Source organism: Ictidomys tridecemlineatus, chromosome 2, assembly GCF_052094955.1.
Source record: "Ictidomys tridecemlineatus isolate mIctTri1 chromosome 2, mIctTri1.hap1, whole genome shotgun sequence".
NCBI lineage: Eukaryota > Metazoa > Chordata > Mammalia > Rodentia > Sciuridae > Ictidomys > Ictidomys tridecemlineatus.
The window spans coordinates 160,926,927-160,945,262 of NC_135478.1; the positions used below are offsets into that span (position 1 = coordinate 160,926,927).

Below are 18,336 nucleotides of genomic sequence, written 5' to 3' on the forward strand. Positions count from 1 at the left end.
CTGGATTTTTCATTATAGATAATTATTACTTTAATGAAATGAGAGATTTAAGATGATGGGTCACACAATATAACTATAGCCAAAATATAAAAAGTCCTCATTTTATTTTTCAACTTAATTTTTTGAAAACAGCATTCACTACAAAAAATCATTTCATCAAGAATTAATATTTTGCTGGTGTTCAAATTTAAACTATTCTATAAGTTTCACAGAAGAAAAACATGAAACTGTTTCTGCGCAGTTTCTTCTAGTTTGTCAAGCACTCTTGAAGCAGCAACTGGTTCAAAATGCTACTTTGTTTCAAAGCATCTAGTTTAGATGTATCTTCACTGATAATGGGAACATTTTCATTTTGTTCCTGAGCTGTCAGGTCACTTTCACTGTCAGACAGTGTACACAAGAGAGTGTCATTTTCATAGGTTGGAAAGTAATACCTGTAAAACAACCACAGATATATTGAATAACCTAACTAATAAACTGTCTAGAAAATTTCTAAGTTGTTGAACGTAAACATACATTATTATAATTTTGCTAGATTCTCTTACTAACAATGTCATAAAATTTTGCAAAGGTTTTACTGGAGATGACTTTTGACTATCTTTCCTTTTTTTTTGTCTAACATGAGCCTTGCAAAATCCAGTCTTGCTACCTACCATTCAGCCTCTACTAGATATCTATTTGATAAGAAACACTATCTTGAAAGGCAGCCTACTTCATATCGGGTAGCTCTAGTTGTTAGATAATACCTCCTTCATATGAGAATGACGTCCCTTTAATTTCTACTCAAAAGGCTCAGTTATTCCCTATATAACAAAGTTAAAATAGTTACTTTATCAAACACAAATTCTTCAAATACCCTATGAAAATATTAGGTTTCTCCTTGTGTTCTGTTTCTTAATCTAATCATTACTGGTTCCTTCATATCTAATCTTTGTAAGAAGAATTAAAAGAATCCGAGTAGATATGGACTCTCACAAATCTGAGATTTTTCTGAAGGAGAAAGACTACAGTTTTTTGACTAGTGTTTTGGGGGGACCTGATTTAACATTCTCTGAGAATAGAGAAACCTGGGTAGCTAGAACCCCATAGCTGGTTTCCACAGCTGAGGTTATCAAGAATGATGTGGGAGCTAGCCCAGAAAGGTTAGACTGTTAAAAGATACTTGGGAGTCTCACAACAGCTCAATACGTACATATCAGATGACCAACTGTTTAATTTTCAAAGTGCCATTATGTAACAAATATACAAAAGTCTAGCAGCATGCATATCCAGAGTTATTTTATTTCTAGGAATTTACCTAAATGAAATAATTAGAATAAGTGCACAAAAATGTAGGCATATATAAATATTCATTCTATCACTATTTACTATTTATCAAAACAAAAAGAAACAACTGAAATATCAAAAAACAATTAGAATATTAAAGCCATATAATGAAATATTTAGAAAGCTAAAAATGATACAACAGAAAGATGTTTACAATATTCTGTTAGTGAAATATAATTTAAAAAGTCCATATCTACTTCTGTATCTGTCTATAGCTATATATATTACCACACCATAAAGTATGAAATAGTTGCTGTTATTTCTAAGGGATTATTTTAAGATAAGGTTTTTGAGGAATGAAAATACATGTTTTTACACTATATATATATTCCTTTTTTTAAGTTTAAAGAAATTAATTAAAGAGATGGAATAAAGAAATCAGAGCATAGAAGTTTATACCTATTTTGGAATTACTTACTCTAGTTGATCCCATGTCTTTCTTTCAGGAAGTAGTGAAATATGTTTAGTTTCTTCCATGTGAGTCCTTAGGTCTGATTTGGATTTGAATTTCACATGGCAGCCATAACATCTACATTGGTGAACTTGTCTTCGAATGAAATTGACCAGTTTTACTTGCTGATAGAAATTTAATCCTGAAAATGACAGCATATAGAATCATTAGACAACTGGTCAGACCCATATTGCACTGCTATGATTTCTTTTCAATTGAAGTTTAAATTAAAATTATATTTTACACTGTTATGTAAAAACATAAAACTTCTACATTGTTATGGGTTATCATGTGATGCTTAGCTACATGTTTAAACTGTAATGTTAGATCAGGATAAACATCTATTTCCTCAAACATCATTTATGGTGAAAACATTCAAAATCCTTTGTTATAATTTTTTAGAGGACACTTAATTAACCAATCTGAAGAGGCAGTGCAATTATAAAGCATACCAAATAATTCGAGTCAATACTTACAGGGCTTATGTGCTCAGGACTATTCTAGTCACTTTCCATATATTAATATATTTTATCTTCACAAAACACCAGCAGGTAGTAGTATCATATCTATATTACATATTATTAAACTTTCCAAGGTTTCATGGCTAGTAAGTGGCAGAACTAGGATGTGACACCTGGCTATTAGCTCTAGAGCTGATGTTTCTGACTACTAATTACATATACAATGTATATACATGTCTGTAAGAGCAACACAACCAAGAGTCTAGGCAAGTACAGAATAAGCTGAAATGTGAGAAGTGAGAACTTCACTGAGATCCATGAGGAAATCAGTACTATATAACTCAATGTCCCTAATTCTTCCATGTTATGATACTGAGAATGATTCAGTTGGATATATGTGTAATGAATAATGGTAGCTACACTCCCAAACACTGCAGTAGGTGTTTTAGATACATTATTCACTATAATGCTTTTCTGACCTGAGTTCCAAGGTAATATAGGCAGTAAGTGTTAGAACTGGAGTATGAACTCTAATAGGACTTCAAAAACCTGTGTTCTTTCTATTGGTCTTCTCTACTTTATGATAGAATGAACGATTAACTTATATTTCCTAGAAAGCACTTATCCATTTAGGAAAGTGAGTGAAATTTTATGTGAAGGAAAACAAACCATTTTTGAATATTATAGTTCAAAACAGATGAGAATCACTACTTCAGAGAGCTCTGGTAGGACCATCTATACAGACCATTTTGGCTGTGTGCTCTCCAATCACAGCTATAAAACACAGTCATCATGTACAGGTTGGCTTATTAAAAAATGCAGCATCATGGAAAATAACTTCCAAATCAAACTTACCAAGTTCTGACTTTATTTTGAGGAGATTAAATTCATGTGCATCCTAAAAAAAGTAATGAATACACTTGTAAGCATATGAATTATTTAACCTCTCAGGATAAAGATACAGATAGCTTATAGGAGTTGGAGTACTCCAGAAATAGCTTGAGTTCATCATCTTCCCCTTTTGAAATTTTCTAACTACTTCACCTCACATTCAACTTCTTTTTAAAGCACAGTCCACAGAAATCATATCAGTAAGTTAAAATGTTTTAATTATTTGTAGCGTATAGCTATAGTTTTCATAATTTACTGTGTCTGAAATATGTAGTCTGGTAAAAGTGTGCAGGTAAGATGTTGTGGCTCTACTGCACAAGGAATCTAGACAAGAATTATGGATACAGGTACTTTGTTCCACAAGCAGATAGGCAATTTCACTCATTTCTGTTTTCTTTTTTATGCTGTCAAATACACAATTTAAACATGGAAGTTTGTCTTCACTTCCAAATTCCTGTAAATCATACTTCCTTTTGATTTTCACAATGCAGAGGCTTGCTTTATTCTGTTTCCTTTCTGCAATTGTGTCAATGTTTTAATATATAAGGTGATGAAGGATGGACATCATCTAACTGTGATGGCCATCACATGCATGATCGTCAGGAATTTATGATATACTGTCACTGAAAGTGACCAAGCAGAGGTTGAAGCCACCTATTGAGGATGGGATCCCTACACAGCAGAGGGTACTGCAGTTCCTTTCAACTGAAAGACACTAGGCTATTAGCAGTTAAATTTAAACAGAAAACTATACACACATATTCTGCTTTCATAAGGGCGAAGACCTTTCTAAGACTACCCACGTTCTTATTTTACTGAACTAAAAAAGTTTAGGAATGAAGAAGAGAGCATGGTCCACTGTTGACAAAGGTAGCTGAGAGCAAGAGATGGAGAGAATATCAGAATCACTCAGAAATATTTTTCTATTATAATCACCTTTCATCCCTCAAGCTGATATAAATTATTATGTTCCCCTTCCCTACCCTCAGAATATACTGAAGATCAGAGGTGTAGGGAGTATGTCTCTCTTAGGTATACTGGATGAGTAAAATTTAGAACTATTAGCTTCAAGCTTTACTAAAATGTAAAAATGGCACCCAGAATGAAAAGCAGGCTGGGGATATACCTGAATTTCTTCTCTCCAAATCTTGATAACTGAAGGTTCTATAAGACCATACCCTGGACACTGTTAACCTACTACCTTCTCCCCCATTCTTCCAGGAATGTTAAATGGCAACATACCTGCTCTTGATTTTCCAGTTAATAGTCCTTTCATGCTTTCTCCAGAGGCAATGAAAAGACTCTGAATCTCTACTGTTATAGTTGGGTACTGTTATTTTTTATCTTGTAAGCATCTCAAAGGTGGGATGGTGTTAGTGGTCTGTGTAATCCCAGTACTAATAGGCACCCTGGTGTAGTCATATATACTAAGTAAACCGCCCTGCACTCTGGTTCTCCTTGATAGACCTGTCCTGTCTCTTCTGTTTTGATTATTTGCTTAATGCACTTTTACAAATGGAATAATGATTGAGAAAACAAAATATAAGCAAACAAAGGTGCAATAATTATCAGCTTCCTGTCAGAATGAAACAAAATTAAAATGTATAAAAGCATCTCACCTCCATGTGAACATATAATTTCTCAATTGTTTCTGCTTGATTTTCACAAAATAGACAGACAGCAGAGACAGGATGTTCTTCCCAATCAGACCATTTACTGGGGTAAAAAGAAAGAAACAAACAAGAAGCATGGATATTCTTTAAAATAAGAAGCTGCATTACATGGCGACTTGGTATTATTTTCTCATCCCTGGAAAATGCTGCCAATCTCAACTCTGACATTTTGGTAAAGATTGTCACATCATATTATAACTTTCTGCTATAGCTTTTGAAATTCAAAGCAGCACCATGAAATTAAAATAAATAGAAAACAGGTGCTGCTCCATTTTCTCATATTTGCCATTCTTCTGAGCAGCTATTTCAAGATAGAATCAGTGCAATGTTTTCCTGAGACAACTAGGTTTAATTTGTAAAGGAAGCATATCAAGATATGTGGTGCTTGCTCTCATTAACCACAAGCACTAAGCGCATGTGCTGTGAGGCGAGTGTGATGTTGGGAGCGCTTCTGCATGACAAACAATGCATTTTCAAAAAGCAAAATATGTATTTTTCACAAGGGAAATACTGATCATTTTTAAATGGGCAAGTTGTAAAACTGGTTTTAAACAGAGAACTCAAAAAGTATACATGATCCCTTTTAGTACTTCCCTGATCTACATGCATGTATTTTTGAAATACTTCTTGTCAAGTGAATAAAAGTAAAAATGCCAGTGTGGAAGAATTGTGAAGACAAGGAACTATCCATTCAAATTCAAATGGGAGAGTTTCTCTTGGCAAGTTTAGAAATCATCATTGTTTTGACTTTGAAAATCAACCTAACCTAATTTCCATTAAAGCCTCCCAATTAGAAAACAGTGAATACTTTCCCTAATCCTATGCATCCAGGTGGGAGTCACCAGCCCATCTGCTCAAGGTCATGACTATTAATATTTATAATGTTTTATGTCATTAAAACTTCAGCATTCATCTATTAAACATTGTAATTAGTATGTCCTAATGGTAAAGAAATATTTTTATTATAGTCTGGAGGACTCGCTACCTAAATCTTTCTATATCAAGTAAATTTAGCAAATGGTACCTCTGCAACTTTGGACTTTTTCACTACTAAAATAATCTGAATCCAAAATCCTGGGAGAGAAAAAAGGTAAAATAGCTTTTATTAAAAAGAGAATGACTAACAGTGAATCCTTTCAGGTTGAAAAGAATACTTCTTAACCTTGTAATTTCAAGCAAAGTAGCTATGTATGTTTTAAGTTAATAATCAATGGGATAAACACAGAAAAAGATTAACTTCAATTAGGTTATATTCTATACTCCAAAGGTATAGAATATAACCTAATATAATTAGGTTATATACTCTACTCCAGTGAGAGTTCCAAGGTCCTAAGATTTCAGAATCTGGAGATCAACTGAATAAGTAAGGCATTTGGGGATAAATTTTTTTCTGAATTATATATAATTGTTGTGCTAATTTAGTTGGAATAACTGTCTTTCCTATTAGATTTTTCTGTAAGATTTATTTTGGATTCACATTCTTTCCATATTACATGAAAAAATGCATGGCTCAAAGAGGGGATTTTCTTTCTTTTTATTTTTTCTCTTTGGAATGATAGTTTTAGACCAAACCAAAGCATTATCTTCTTACTCTTGAAACACAGTAATTAATTAGCAGCAACAAGTCTTACTCTTCCTGATGGTCTAGGAACTCCCCATCATCTTCCAATTGAACTTCTTCCCATGATTTTCCAAGTTCCTTTGTAGGAAGAATAGTGAGTAAACAGATTGAGAAAAGGGGAAAGAAGACAGAAAATAGTCATAGAACTTAAATGAAACAAAACAAAATAAAAACAATCAAAACCCCCCAAAACTAAAAAACCGAAAGTCAAACCAAACTCACTCAAATAGTTTTGAAACAATACAGGTAGGATATATTAAGATTTTTATTTCAGCGATAAGAATAGTTATATCCTAATAAGCTTTCAATGTTTCTCTTTTTGTAGAAGCAGAAGTATCCTTGCAATCAAGTTCTTTTCTTTTAAATTTAAATCAGTGTTTTCTCAACCCTGGGTATGTATTAGAATGTCTTGTGAATCTTTAAAAAAAGCCACCATATCTCCTGACAGAGATCTGAAACAACCTCCTAAATGGACTGTTTCTACTCTAGGGCCTCTGTGGTCTGTTTCCCAGACAGCAGCCACTGTAGTCTTTCAAAGGATACTTCTCTGTATGTACAAACCCTCTCACAGCGTCCCATCACTCTGAACAAAATTCAGATCTGATGATGGCTTATGAGACCTCCATAGCTTCCTTGTCTCCATCCTTATTTCCCAGTTCCTTTTTTCTTCCTCAATTTACTCCAGACCAGTCTTTTTGCTATGGCTTGGACACAGCATAGTTACACCACCCAGCTCTTTCATACTTGTTGCATCCTCTGCCTGAAATGCTGCTCTCCCATGTGCCTCCACTGGCTCAGTCACTCTGGACTCTGCTTAAACCATCCCACCTGAGCCTCCTTGGACTACTATGTCTAAAACAATACTCCTCTTGCAAGTCACTGTTTTTTTTCCTTCTGTCATGTTTTATTGTTTTTCTAAGTACTGTTTTTCTAAGTCTGTATCTGTTTATTTTCTTATTTGTTCATTTCCCCCACTAGACTGTCCAGGAGGATGTGGTCTTTGTTCATGCATACAGTGGGTACTAGAAAGTATTTTGTGAGTTGGATTATAACTGAAAAAATCTAAAAATTTGAGGACAACTTAGAACTTACCTCAACAGTATTCTGTAAGGTGACTAAAAGATGTCTATAAAGCACAGAGTACTGGCCATGAGTAGGTGCTCAAGTACCCATTCAAATCCCTTTTATCCCTTACAGTTAGTAGAACAATTCTCCCTTGTGAAGGCTATGTCTGGCAAGCCTCGTCCCAATTCCAGCAAAACTTTATGGAGTGAAGAGCAGGAATGATTTCTTCTGGCCCAGTGATTTCTTTTGAGCAATTCCCTGTTTTTGTCCTGTCTTCTCTCTCCACCCAACCTCAAACTATGCTAGGCAAAAGCAGATGGTGCACCATAGAGGAATGTAGAAGTATTAATGGACACCTTTAAGCAGGAACCTCTGAAGGGGGTCAATTCCAGCTTGACTTGCTATAAGCACAGATAACAGTATTCAATATCCTTCTTTTGGAAAAACACCACCCAAATTCACTTAGTTATGAATATTCATTTTTCTCAAAAGTATTCAATAAACTAAAAACAAAGAACTGTGAGTACCATTATGATTTAGGGGGAGAAAGAAAAATCTATCATCCATAAACTTAATAAGACGTTCTGAAGGTATCATTACAGATAGTAAATTTGGACTTTACAGTATACTTCCCAGAGTTATCATAAAGCATGTAAACATCATTACAGTACATCAAGAATGGCTTCTACACTATTAACAGGATCTTTATTAGAACATTTGGCAATAAATTAATCTTTCTTTCCATATTTGGTCTCTCTGGATAAGGACTTTTGGTCATGCTTTTATTGCTGCAAGATATTATTCAAGTATGAACCATCTGTGATATTATCATTCTAAACGATATAGGAAAAGGATGTTTATCAATAAATGTTTTGAGCCAAAAGGACAACAACAACAACAAAATACCTTTCACTGTCAAATTTCCAAACTGAAAAGCATAATTTTACAATTTCTGTGGTGTTCAGTACAACGTGTAAGAATTTACTTAGGTAATATAGTATCAAGCATTTATCAAACTTGAGAGAAAAATAGAAATATATGTTCACTAGTATATCAGGAAATATAAGCAATTACCACGTGACATGGCCCAGGCTTCCCTAAAGCACTCTACTTTGGTACTGTTAAATGTATGGTTTATTACAGGAACAAGACCCACAGAGAAAAAAAAATTACAAAAAATAAAGCACATAACTCTTTAATTAAAATGCTGTGCCTGCTAATGAATCATTTAGGAAAGCAAAGGATGCAAGAAAAACAAAGTTTGGAAGCCATATCAATAAAGATGTACAGAACACCCCCTCAAACCCCAGCATCAGATGGCTTATGAACAATGAGAGGGTGGAAGAAAACATGAAAAAAAAAAAAAAAAAAGAAACGATCCCAACCAGCACACTCACCCCAATACACACACTTACATATGCTTGCACACACGCACACACACACACATACAAAACAGTAACATTTAAAATGTGAACAAATTAGAGCGAACTATAACAAAACCATGAGAAACAGGTTTAAGAGTCTATATTTATTATACGTGGCTTTGTATATTTTAAGAGTAAAACATTTTCAAATGATAAAACAATGGAAAAAAATTAATTCTCTTTAGGAAAACTCAGGACTTGATACATGAGCGCCATGGGAATATGTAGCCAAAAGCTGAAAGATGGCAAGCAATTTGTTGCCCGCTGAGGCAGGAGTACATGACTAGTGAAACTTACTGGTACTTTGTCCCTTAACCACCCTATCTTATTGAACTCTTTTGTTTGTGAGAAAACAAACTGAGAACTTGAAGTAGATAATCCAGACTTTGCAAAGAATTTTTAATGTATTTGCAAGCCTGGCTATTATTCAGAAAATGGATATGAATTATTAAACATGGAAATAATCTCACCTATGAAGAAAAAAGGAACCTGTCAATTTGGCTCTCCTCCCTTGATAACTGTTGGAAAGTCTCTTGCCAGGATATCCTGGACACTTTCATCACTGCATACTGGAGATTCTATAGGTGTTTGGGAGGGGAGGAACTTTATGGATGGATGACAATTATTGCATAAAGGATATAAAACAGGTGAAATACTGACTATGTAGACACCATTGCAAGGTGTTCAAACACACAAGCTTACTTGTCTGTCTCCCATGCCAACCTCTGAACTCTTTGAGAGCAGTGATCAAATTAGTCATCCTGTCTGCTATGTTTTACTTTCTGTTCTAGCAGCTGTGTCCTGGAAGGCACTTAAATGTATGTAGAACATATGATATGAAGCCAATGAAGTGGTTGTCCAGGCGCCGACTACCAATACAACAATTCTTCTGTCTTTTGTGCACAATCATGTCAGCCTTTTCCCTCAGAGGAATAAACCATAAATGTCTCATTTACTAAAACTTTTTAGTATTAGCATTATTATTATTCATTGCTTAAGTAAAATTTTATATTACTTCATATTAATGACTTTTCTTTTTCCATGTTAAATGGACTTTAAAAGAAAACAGAGAAACTGTTGGCCCTCTTTTTTTCCCTCTGATTATACATTACTACTATCGGGAACACATTACTCTATTTATATTCACATTCCATGTATTATAATACTTTCTTTTACAACAATATTCTTTAAAATATTCCTAGAAAGTTATTAAGATTGAAGCCTCTTGTAAGCACTCCTCTAGTTCAGGCATTACATATCTTTAGAGACTTTATAGGCTTCTTCAATCATTTTCAAAGATGTTTACAGAATTCTCATAATACTAAGGCATCACAACAAATTTAAGCTCCTCCCCCAAATCTCTTAGATACTGGCTATCTACCCTATTAGGAAGGTGCATAGTGCTACTTAGGCTATAGGTGTATAGGGGAGAGACTTAATGCACAGATTAAAGTTAGCTTACTTTGATGTTGGGTCACTTTTTAGTTTGTTACAAAAGAGGCAAGGGAGGGTAAAAATATCATTATGAAATCAATACCACTACTTGACCAAAAAACTTAACCAAAAGCATAAGATGCATTATCTGAACAAGAAAAATGAAGAAAACTGATGCAGAAGATAAATATTTTTCATTGTTATATGAACTTGGGAAAAATTACTTATATTCTGTGCTCCAGTCTCCTATTCTATAATATAGGCTTAATAATAATACCTGTGTTGTACCGGGGTTGAGGCTCAGTGGCACAGTGCTTGCCTAGCATGTGTGAGGCACTGGGTTTGATCCTTAGTACCACATAAAAATAAAAACAAATAAAATAAAGATATTGTGTCCATCTACAACTAAAAAAAATACCTGTGTCATAGGGATGTGATTAGGATTAAATGATTTAATATAAATATCTAAGTTTAATATATATATACCTAGGATGGTGCCAGCCCATAATAAGTATTCTAATAGTTACTGGATTTAAAAAAATGACTTGTGTCAATAATACCCTAAAGCTGTGATTTAATTTCATTTTATATTCATTAAAACTTTATCTTCTCTTTAGCCATCATTTGCCACAGTAAATATGGATACTATGTGTCCATTACAATCTAGCATACTCACCTAGATATAGCTGGCACTCCTATTAATTATTTTAGTTTTGACAGTTATATTACTTGATGCCCTGGGAATGAAATATACTTTTCAAAAAGTGCCAGTAGAATATTATTGTGCAGATTCTTTAGAGTATCCTTTAAAAGGTAAATACCTCCAGCTATACAATGTTCTACTAATTCTAAGCTTTTGAATATTAGCTTAAAACAGTCCCATAAGGAAGAACTACTAACTTACTATCACAATTTGCTGCAGTAGTTCAATACTTCTTAGAAATAAGACTGAAGTCCACTCCCTATTGGATTAAGCTAGGCCCTGAAGCAGCACTTGCTCTAGGAAGTACAACTGAATGATTTCAAGAGAACTCAAAGGGTGCCTTTGCCTTTAGCTGGTTGTAAAACATTTGAAACAAACCATGGAAACCTCCCAGAGTCAATCTTCAAACACATGCTAAACTTGCTTCTCATGGGGAATTTCAGTTTAACATTATATGGATGTCAGAACAAACAAAAATTCCAGCCTAAGAGTAGAGATTTCCAACATAATTCAGGATATGCTTCTTTCTATCCAATAGATAAAAGGGCTGATTATATTCAATTAGCCTTCTGTGGCCAATGAGTTTACATTTTAATTCATTCATATTAAGAGGAAAAAACCAAACCAAGCCCAATTTTAATTGCTTAAGAAATTATCAGTTAAAAACAAAACTCCCCATCTTTCTTTCAGTCCCTCTTGAGAATTACTTAACTCCTTTCTTTGAATGAATAGTTTCCTTCCTTTGATAAATAGAATTAAAAAGTTGGGGAATGGAGGGTAGGACCAGTAGTATTCCCTAGTCATTGTGACAATCCAAAACCCCTTCCCATATTTCTAAGTACCCAATGTGGCATATGCTTCCAACTGAATACCTCTTTTTACCCCAAAAGACTGTAATCTATAGAAGACAGCAAATGCTATCAAAGTTTCTGGGCAAGAAGAGCTTTCAATGCTTTTATAATCCAGGTAACTTGGTTAGTTCACCCTGCCAGGCAGACAAATAAAAGTTGGCTTGCATAGTCAAATGCATTGGTTTCCCTAAAAATGACTCTGGAAATAAACTGGGCCAGGCCCTGTGTTCAATCCCCAGTACTACAAAAAGAAAAAAGCTGGTTCAGCTGGGTGCAGTGGTGCATACCTGTAATCCCAGTGACTTGGAAGGCTGAGGCAGAAGGATCACAAGTTTGAGGGCAACCTGAGCAATTTAGCAAAACCTTATCTCAAAAACAAAAACAAAAACGAAAAACAAAAAAAGAAAAAGTAGTGGCAGAAATGAAGTTTAGTGGTACAGCACCCGTGGGTTCCATTTCCAGTATCATAAAACAAACAAAACAAAATAAAAAACCACCCCCAAACAACAACACAAGTCAAAACGGGTACAGAGAATAATGATGATACACATGTTTTTCGAGAAATGGGAGAGTCTTTTAGTGGGGAGGAAGGGAAAGAGTAAAGAAATTGCTTTTAAATAATCATCTTGCATAGCACCAGTGCTCAACAAATGTTTTTAGAAGAGAATACAGTAGTCTCTGGCCTCAAGTTAATAGATAAGGTGATAAGTGGAGGATGGTATGTGGACATCCAAATGATATACTTTTTTCTTTTTTGGTAACAATCACTGTGAGTTCTAGAACATGACATTTGTACTATATAAATACTTGCCAGATCAAATGCAAATCAAATCAAATCATGTTTTGTAAACCACTGCTAACTGCTGCTTGAAGGTGTTCCTCAATTATATTTTAACCCTTGTGCTAATTTCTTATTCAAACATTAGTTGGCCTTTAGGAAGATTTTGTTTGTAGAACTGCAATTAAATTTTAAATTATGAGAAGAAAGCTTACCAAGTAATTGATGACATAAAATCTGTCATATTCTCTGTTCTTAGGATTGATTCTGCGATGCTGCTTTTTTCTCATGTGATCTCTAAGTGTATTTTTGTCCCTAAAGTTCTTCTCACAATATAAGCACTGCAAACTAAAAGAAATACACAAACATTGTTAAGATTAAACAAGTTTCTTGGATAGTAACTATAGGAGACCTTTATTGAGATTGTATTTATTCATTTTAAGTCATACAAAATATTCAAACTACCCTTGTTGGAATTATCTTGTTGCTTTAGTAATCAAACTACTAGTAAATAATTATAATAGCAACTAGCACTGACTGTCTCTATTGCATATGATAATTAACACATGGTAGGTATATCCTGTAAACTAATTTGCAGGTTTGCCAGTCCCTAGTACCTGTGGAAGTTTTAAAATATTTGCCCTCTCTGTTGTTACTTTCTGATTTCTAAACTGAATATTTACATTTTAGATTTTTTATAATTTCATATATATTTATTGAGCACTTATTAGGTGTTATGAACTGTTATGTATACATATATATGAATAAAATACACGGTAGCTGTTTTTATTATATCATTCTCATATGCCTTCTGCTTGAATATCTCCATTAGTAGGGAATTCATCATTTAATAAAGCAGTAATTACCAGTATTGAGCAGATTACTAACAAAAGTGTTTTTTTCTTACCAAGTCTGACAGCTGAAACTGCCTGCAATTTTTATCTATCAGTCATCAGAACCACAGAGTAAATCTAATCTCTTTTACATGAACTCTCAGTGATTGTAATCTTCCAATATTTTAGTTCTGAATTTAAAAAATTTCTATTAAACATCCTTTTGCTTATTATATCACAGAAATAAGCATATTCTTTTATAGCAAATAACTTAGGGGCAATAAGGTGATTACTGATATTCATTATTGCTAATCTTATTAGAATGCACATCATGTCTTTTAAAACTGAACGGTCATTTAACAAGTGAAATTATTCATCTTAACATAATTGAATAATATAACAGAATTCAAGTTAAGAACTTTGTTTTTTTTTTTAAATCACACATCTGTATCTACTTCATTTATAATATGTTACTGTTCTTAATGTAGTGGGTTGAGATTCCAGGCAAGTGAGCATTATATTTTCTTCAAAAACTAGATCCTGGGGGGAAAAAAATCTTTGGGCCCTTTCCTAGAAAAAAGTAGAAACATTTTGAAAGCAATTTTGATGATTCAGAAAATTTCTTGCATTATTTTAACAGGCTAAGCTTTAAATATTAAAGGTTGCTAGAATATAACCTTGGGACAATGAAGTATTATATATTAATTTGAATAAAAAATAAAAGGTGAAAGAATACATATACTTGGCTATATGTCACATAAAACTGAATTAACTAATACCTTGAAAATATATTTCTTTATTAAATATGTAAAAAAGTTACAATGAAAAGTAAAGGAATTAAAATTTCAAATTGAGAATAGTGATTTCTGGGGAGATAAAAAAAGAAAAAGGCAAACAGGGAGTCAAAGGAATAAATAATGTTCTATTTCTTAGACTACATGATAAGTACATTCTTCATACTCTACATGATATATCTTCTATGGTATGTACACTGTTTGGCATAAGTGACATATTGTAATTGAAAAAATTTAAAAACACTAAAGTCAGTATATTCTACATAAGATAGGATGGTTGTACAAAATGCAAATTCTTCCAGCACAGGAGATTTCCATTTCTTCAATTACTTTTATCAAATTAATTTTAAAAATTCACAGTCCATTATTAAAATATGTCTAGGCCATGTTTCATAAAATAGTACTTACTTGTCAAGCTTCTTCTGTAACATACATAGAAATTCACTGCAGTTTACAATGTTGTCTGGCAATCCAATATTGAAAGCATGCTCTCTGGCCATGTGGTTCAAAAGAACAGATCTATGAAGAATTTATATTATTTACAAATCATCTAGGAACAAATTAGGCTAGAAATAGTAATCATGTAACAATAATTAAGAGGACTAAACAAGCACTAATCACTGGCATAAACATTTCAGCTATTGAAGAGTAATATGTTATAAGGTACGTAAGTACAAACATAATCACATCAGTACTGAAAGGCTGAAATTAACTGACACTGGAAGGGTTATCCTCACAGCAGTAACATGTTTCTGTCCTTTAACCTATTAAATAAATTGTGCTTCCTCTACTTTTGCAATTGATAACGAGTATGATGGTTAATTTTAGATATCAACTTTACTAGATTAAGAAATACTATAGAACTGGTGAAGTATTTTTGGACATGTCTGTGAGGGTGTCCAGAGGAAACTGGCCTGAATCTAAGTGGACTAAGTTGGGGAAGATGTGCCTTCAATTTAGGTGGGCACCATCTGGTTAGTGTGGATAAAAGAAAAAACAGAGGAAAGGTGATTTAGTCTCTCATCTAAGGCTGGGGAACTGTCTTCCTTCCAACCTTGGATACCAGAATTCCAGGCTCTCTGGCTTTGGGACTCCAAGACTTTACTCTGGTGGCCCCAGGGTTGAGCTTTCAGTCTCAGACTGAGAATTACACCATCAGTTTTCCTGGTTCTTAGCCCTTCAGACTGAGCCATGCTCCTGGCACCTGAGGGTCTCCAACTCTTAAGACACCTTGTCATGGGACTTCTCAGCCTCTATGATTGCATACATCAATTTCTCTAATAAATCTCTTGTATTACCATCCCCACAAGTATCCTATTGGTTCTTTCTGTCTGGAGAACTCTAACTAACACAATGAGGGAGAGATGAAACAACTGCCTAACAGTAAGATAAACTGTGATCATAGACATTTATCTAATTTGAACCCACAGTTAACAGGTCTAATTACTTTCAAGGGTTATGATGAACTGGAAACACAATGACCAGCCTATTGATTAGTCTATGCAGAAAAGGAAAATTTTATTTTTTTTCTAAATTTAATTTAACTGACATAAAAACATAAATGTACATATTTATGGGCTACCATATGAAATTTTGATAAATACATTAATGTAATGTTTAAATCAGGTTAAACATTTCTGTCTCCTTGAACATTTATCATTTATTTATGGTGAAAATATTCACACTCTTATCTTCTAGCTTTCTGAAATACAAAGTGCATTATCATTTTATCTAGTCACCCTATTGTGCAATGGCACACAACAACTTCTTACTCCTGTTTTATCTATAACTTTGTGCCCACTGATCAACCTCTCCCCATCCTTCCTAACCCCATGTTCTCCCCAGATTCTGGTAATCACCATTCTATTCTCAACTTCTATGAGATCAGCTTTGTTTATATTCCACCTAACAATGAAATCATGTGGTACTTGTCTTTCTGTGACACATCCTCAAGTTCTATCCATGTTCACAAAAATGAAGGATTTCATAGTTTTATATGGCTGAATAGTTTTCCACGGTGTATATATGTGAACAAATTTTAATTTATGTAACTTCTACAATAGCAAATAAGCAAATTTGTAGAATATATCCCTCGAGGATGTTATTACAACTTTACTACATAAAATAAAGGTGAAAGTTTTGTGGAACTTATCAGTATACAACCCACATAAATATTATATGCATATTGGCATATTACATTTTATTTTATGTAGCTTATTTAGATATTTTCCTTGCCCCCACCATTTTTTTTTGGGGGGGAGGCGGGAACTAGGATTGAACTCGGGCATTTTACCACTAAATTATATCCCTAGCTCTTATTTTTTATTTTGAGGCAGGGTCTTATTAAGTTGCTTAGGGTCTCAGTAAATTGCTGACACTGGCCTTGAATTTGTAATCCCCTTGCCTCAGCCACCTGAGTTGCTAAAATTACATGTGTACCAACTGCACCCAGCCCAAATTGCTTAGTTTCTTTTTTCCCTTGAGGAAGTGAAATAAAACAAAAATTTCCAAAAATGCCTGTTGGCCTTTTCTTTTTACTATGTGGAGATATGTTTATTAATCTGTGGTTAACATGCTCAATGTGGAACTGCTTAACTATTGCTGACAACTATGACTAAAAGTACCTGTTGGGGTAGTTCAGAGAGTCTTTTGTGCCTACAAGAGTACTTCTTGGCCAGCTTAGCTAAAGGTAGATCCTCCCAGAGGTACAGAGATGTTCTCCATGATTCTAGGCTCTGCTACTTCCCCACAGTGAATGTGCCCGTGGGAGCCTAACCTGGTTCCAAAGATTTTTTGTTTTTGAGCCTGCTAACCAGGCAATCAGATCTTAAAAGGCAGGGAAGAGGATAAATAGGCAGTTGTCTCAAAGCAAGTAGGTTTGTTGGGAGGGTTCTCCTGCCCATGTGCTCAATTGCTACCATCCCTGTTGCTTTCTGGATTGAGGTAAATTCTGTGAAAGGACAAAACAAAGGGAGGCCTGCCCAAGGAAGAGTTTTGGTGGAGTTACCAGTCTTTGCTTGGCCCCAGGCTGTAATCTGATATTCTTTGGTATCTTCTGACTTTAGGGAGCAGTGGCCCAAACTTAGCCATAACTTCCTTTGGGTTCTAAGACTGATGTCCAGGCACTAAAGGACAGCCAGGTATAGTTAGAATGGCAGCAGGCTCAAGAAGGTATTGTCCTCTCTAGTAGCTCCTAATTGCGTGAGCCAGTTCCTCTTATATAATTCTATGTCTCAGAGAACCCTGACTAATGTAACCATCTAAGTGGTTTGCTAGCCAAGTCAACACTGGGTTAATACACCCTATTTCTGTGAGTTGAGAAGGTGGGAAGAAGTCACTATCATTTGCGTTCACTCTACTAACCTCAGCAGCTGGTTGGTGAAGACAGGAAAATCTTTGGGGCTTCGGAGCAAAGATGGCACCTTACTTGATCTGCTTTGTCTTAGATTTTCAAATTCTTTAATTTATGATCAGTCAGATGATCTCCTAAATTGTTGACTTCAGTTTTTAAATTTAAATTAATTTCTAGGTAACTAAGATTTCATTTCTGAAAAATTAACTATATGACAATTTAAACTAGTATTTGAACTCCTTACCTCCTTTATAAACTTAACTTTATCATTAATCATACAATTTGTCTTCAAATTATGAAACTTAGTTTTCATAATTTTTTTCACGCTTACATCTTTTTTCACATTCATATTAGTTCTTAAAGGCATCTAATAATTATTAATATATAATTAATACATTTGGGGTTGAATTGAAATTTTATTTATAGTATTACTTCATGAACTAGACTTCTTCCTTCTACACTTTAGAAATAAAAATTTCCCTACACAATTCTCTCCAATCTCATTTTTTCCCCTGGCTTAATATTAGCTGTTATCAGTCTTCTCTAAACTTTTTAAAAAGGTATTTATTTATTTTTTAATTGTAGTTGGACACAATACTTTCATTTATTTATTTTTATTTGGTGCTGAGGATGGAACCCAGGGCCTCACACGTGCTAGGCAAGTGCTCTACTGCTGAGC

General features: G+C 34.1%; 1 protein-coding gene across 4 annotated transcripts in view; it reads right to left on the reverse strand.

The window, feature by feature from the left end:
* The window catches only part of Znf277 (zinc finger protein 277), a 192,088-nt gene that overhangs the window by 71,322 nt on the left and 102,430 nt on the right, over positions 1-18,336 (reverse strand). For 3 of the 4 annotated variants that reach the window (XM_078040065.1, XM_078040064.1, XM_078040063.1), the window contains exons 6-11: positions 14,714-14,824; positions 12,894-13,026; positions 6,434-6,501; positions 4,749-4,845; positions 3,094-3,136; positions 1,745-1,919 (exon numbers count right to left, since the gene is read on the reverse strand). In XM_078040065.1, the coding sequence (XP_077896191.1) occupies positions 1,745-1,919; positions 3,094-3,136; positions 4,749-4,845; positions 6,434-6,501; positions 12,894-13,026; positions 14,714-14,824 (627 nt within the window). Of the gene's footprint in view, positions 1-85; positions 435-1,744; positions 1,920-3,093; positions 3,137-4,748; positions 4,846-6,433; positions 6,502-12,893; positions 13,027-14,713; positions 14,825-18,336 lie in introns of those variants that run through there. The other variant, XM_005340419.4, reaches the window with a different exon arrangement.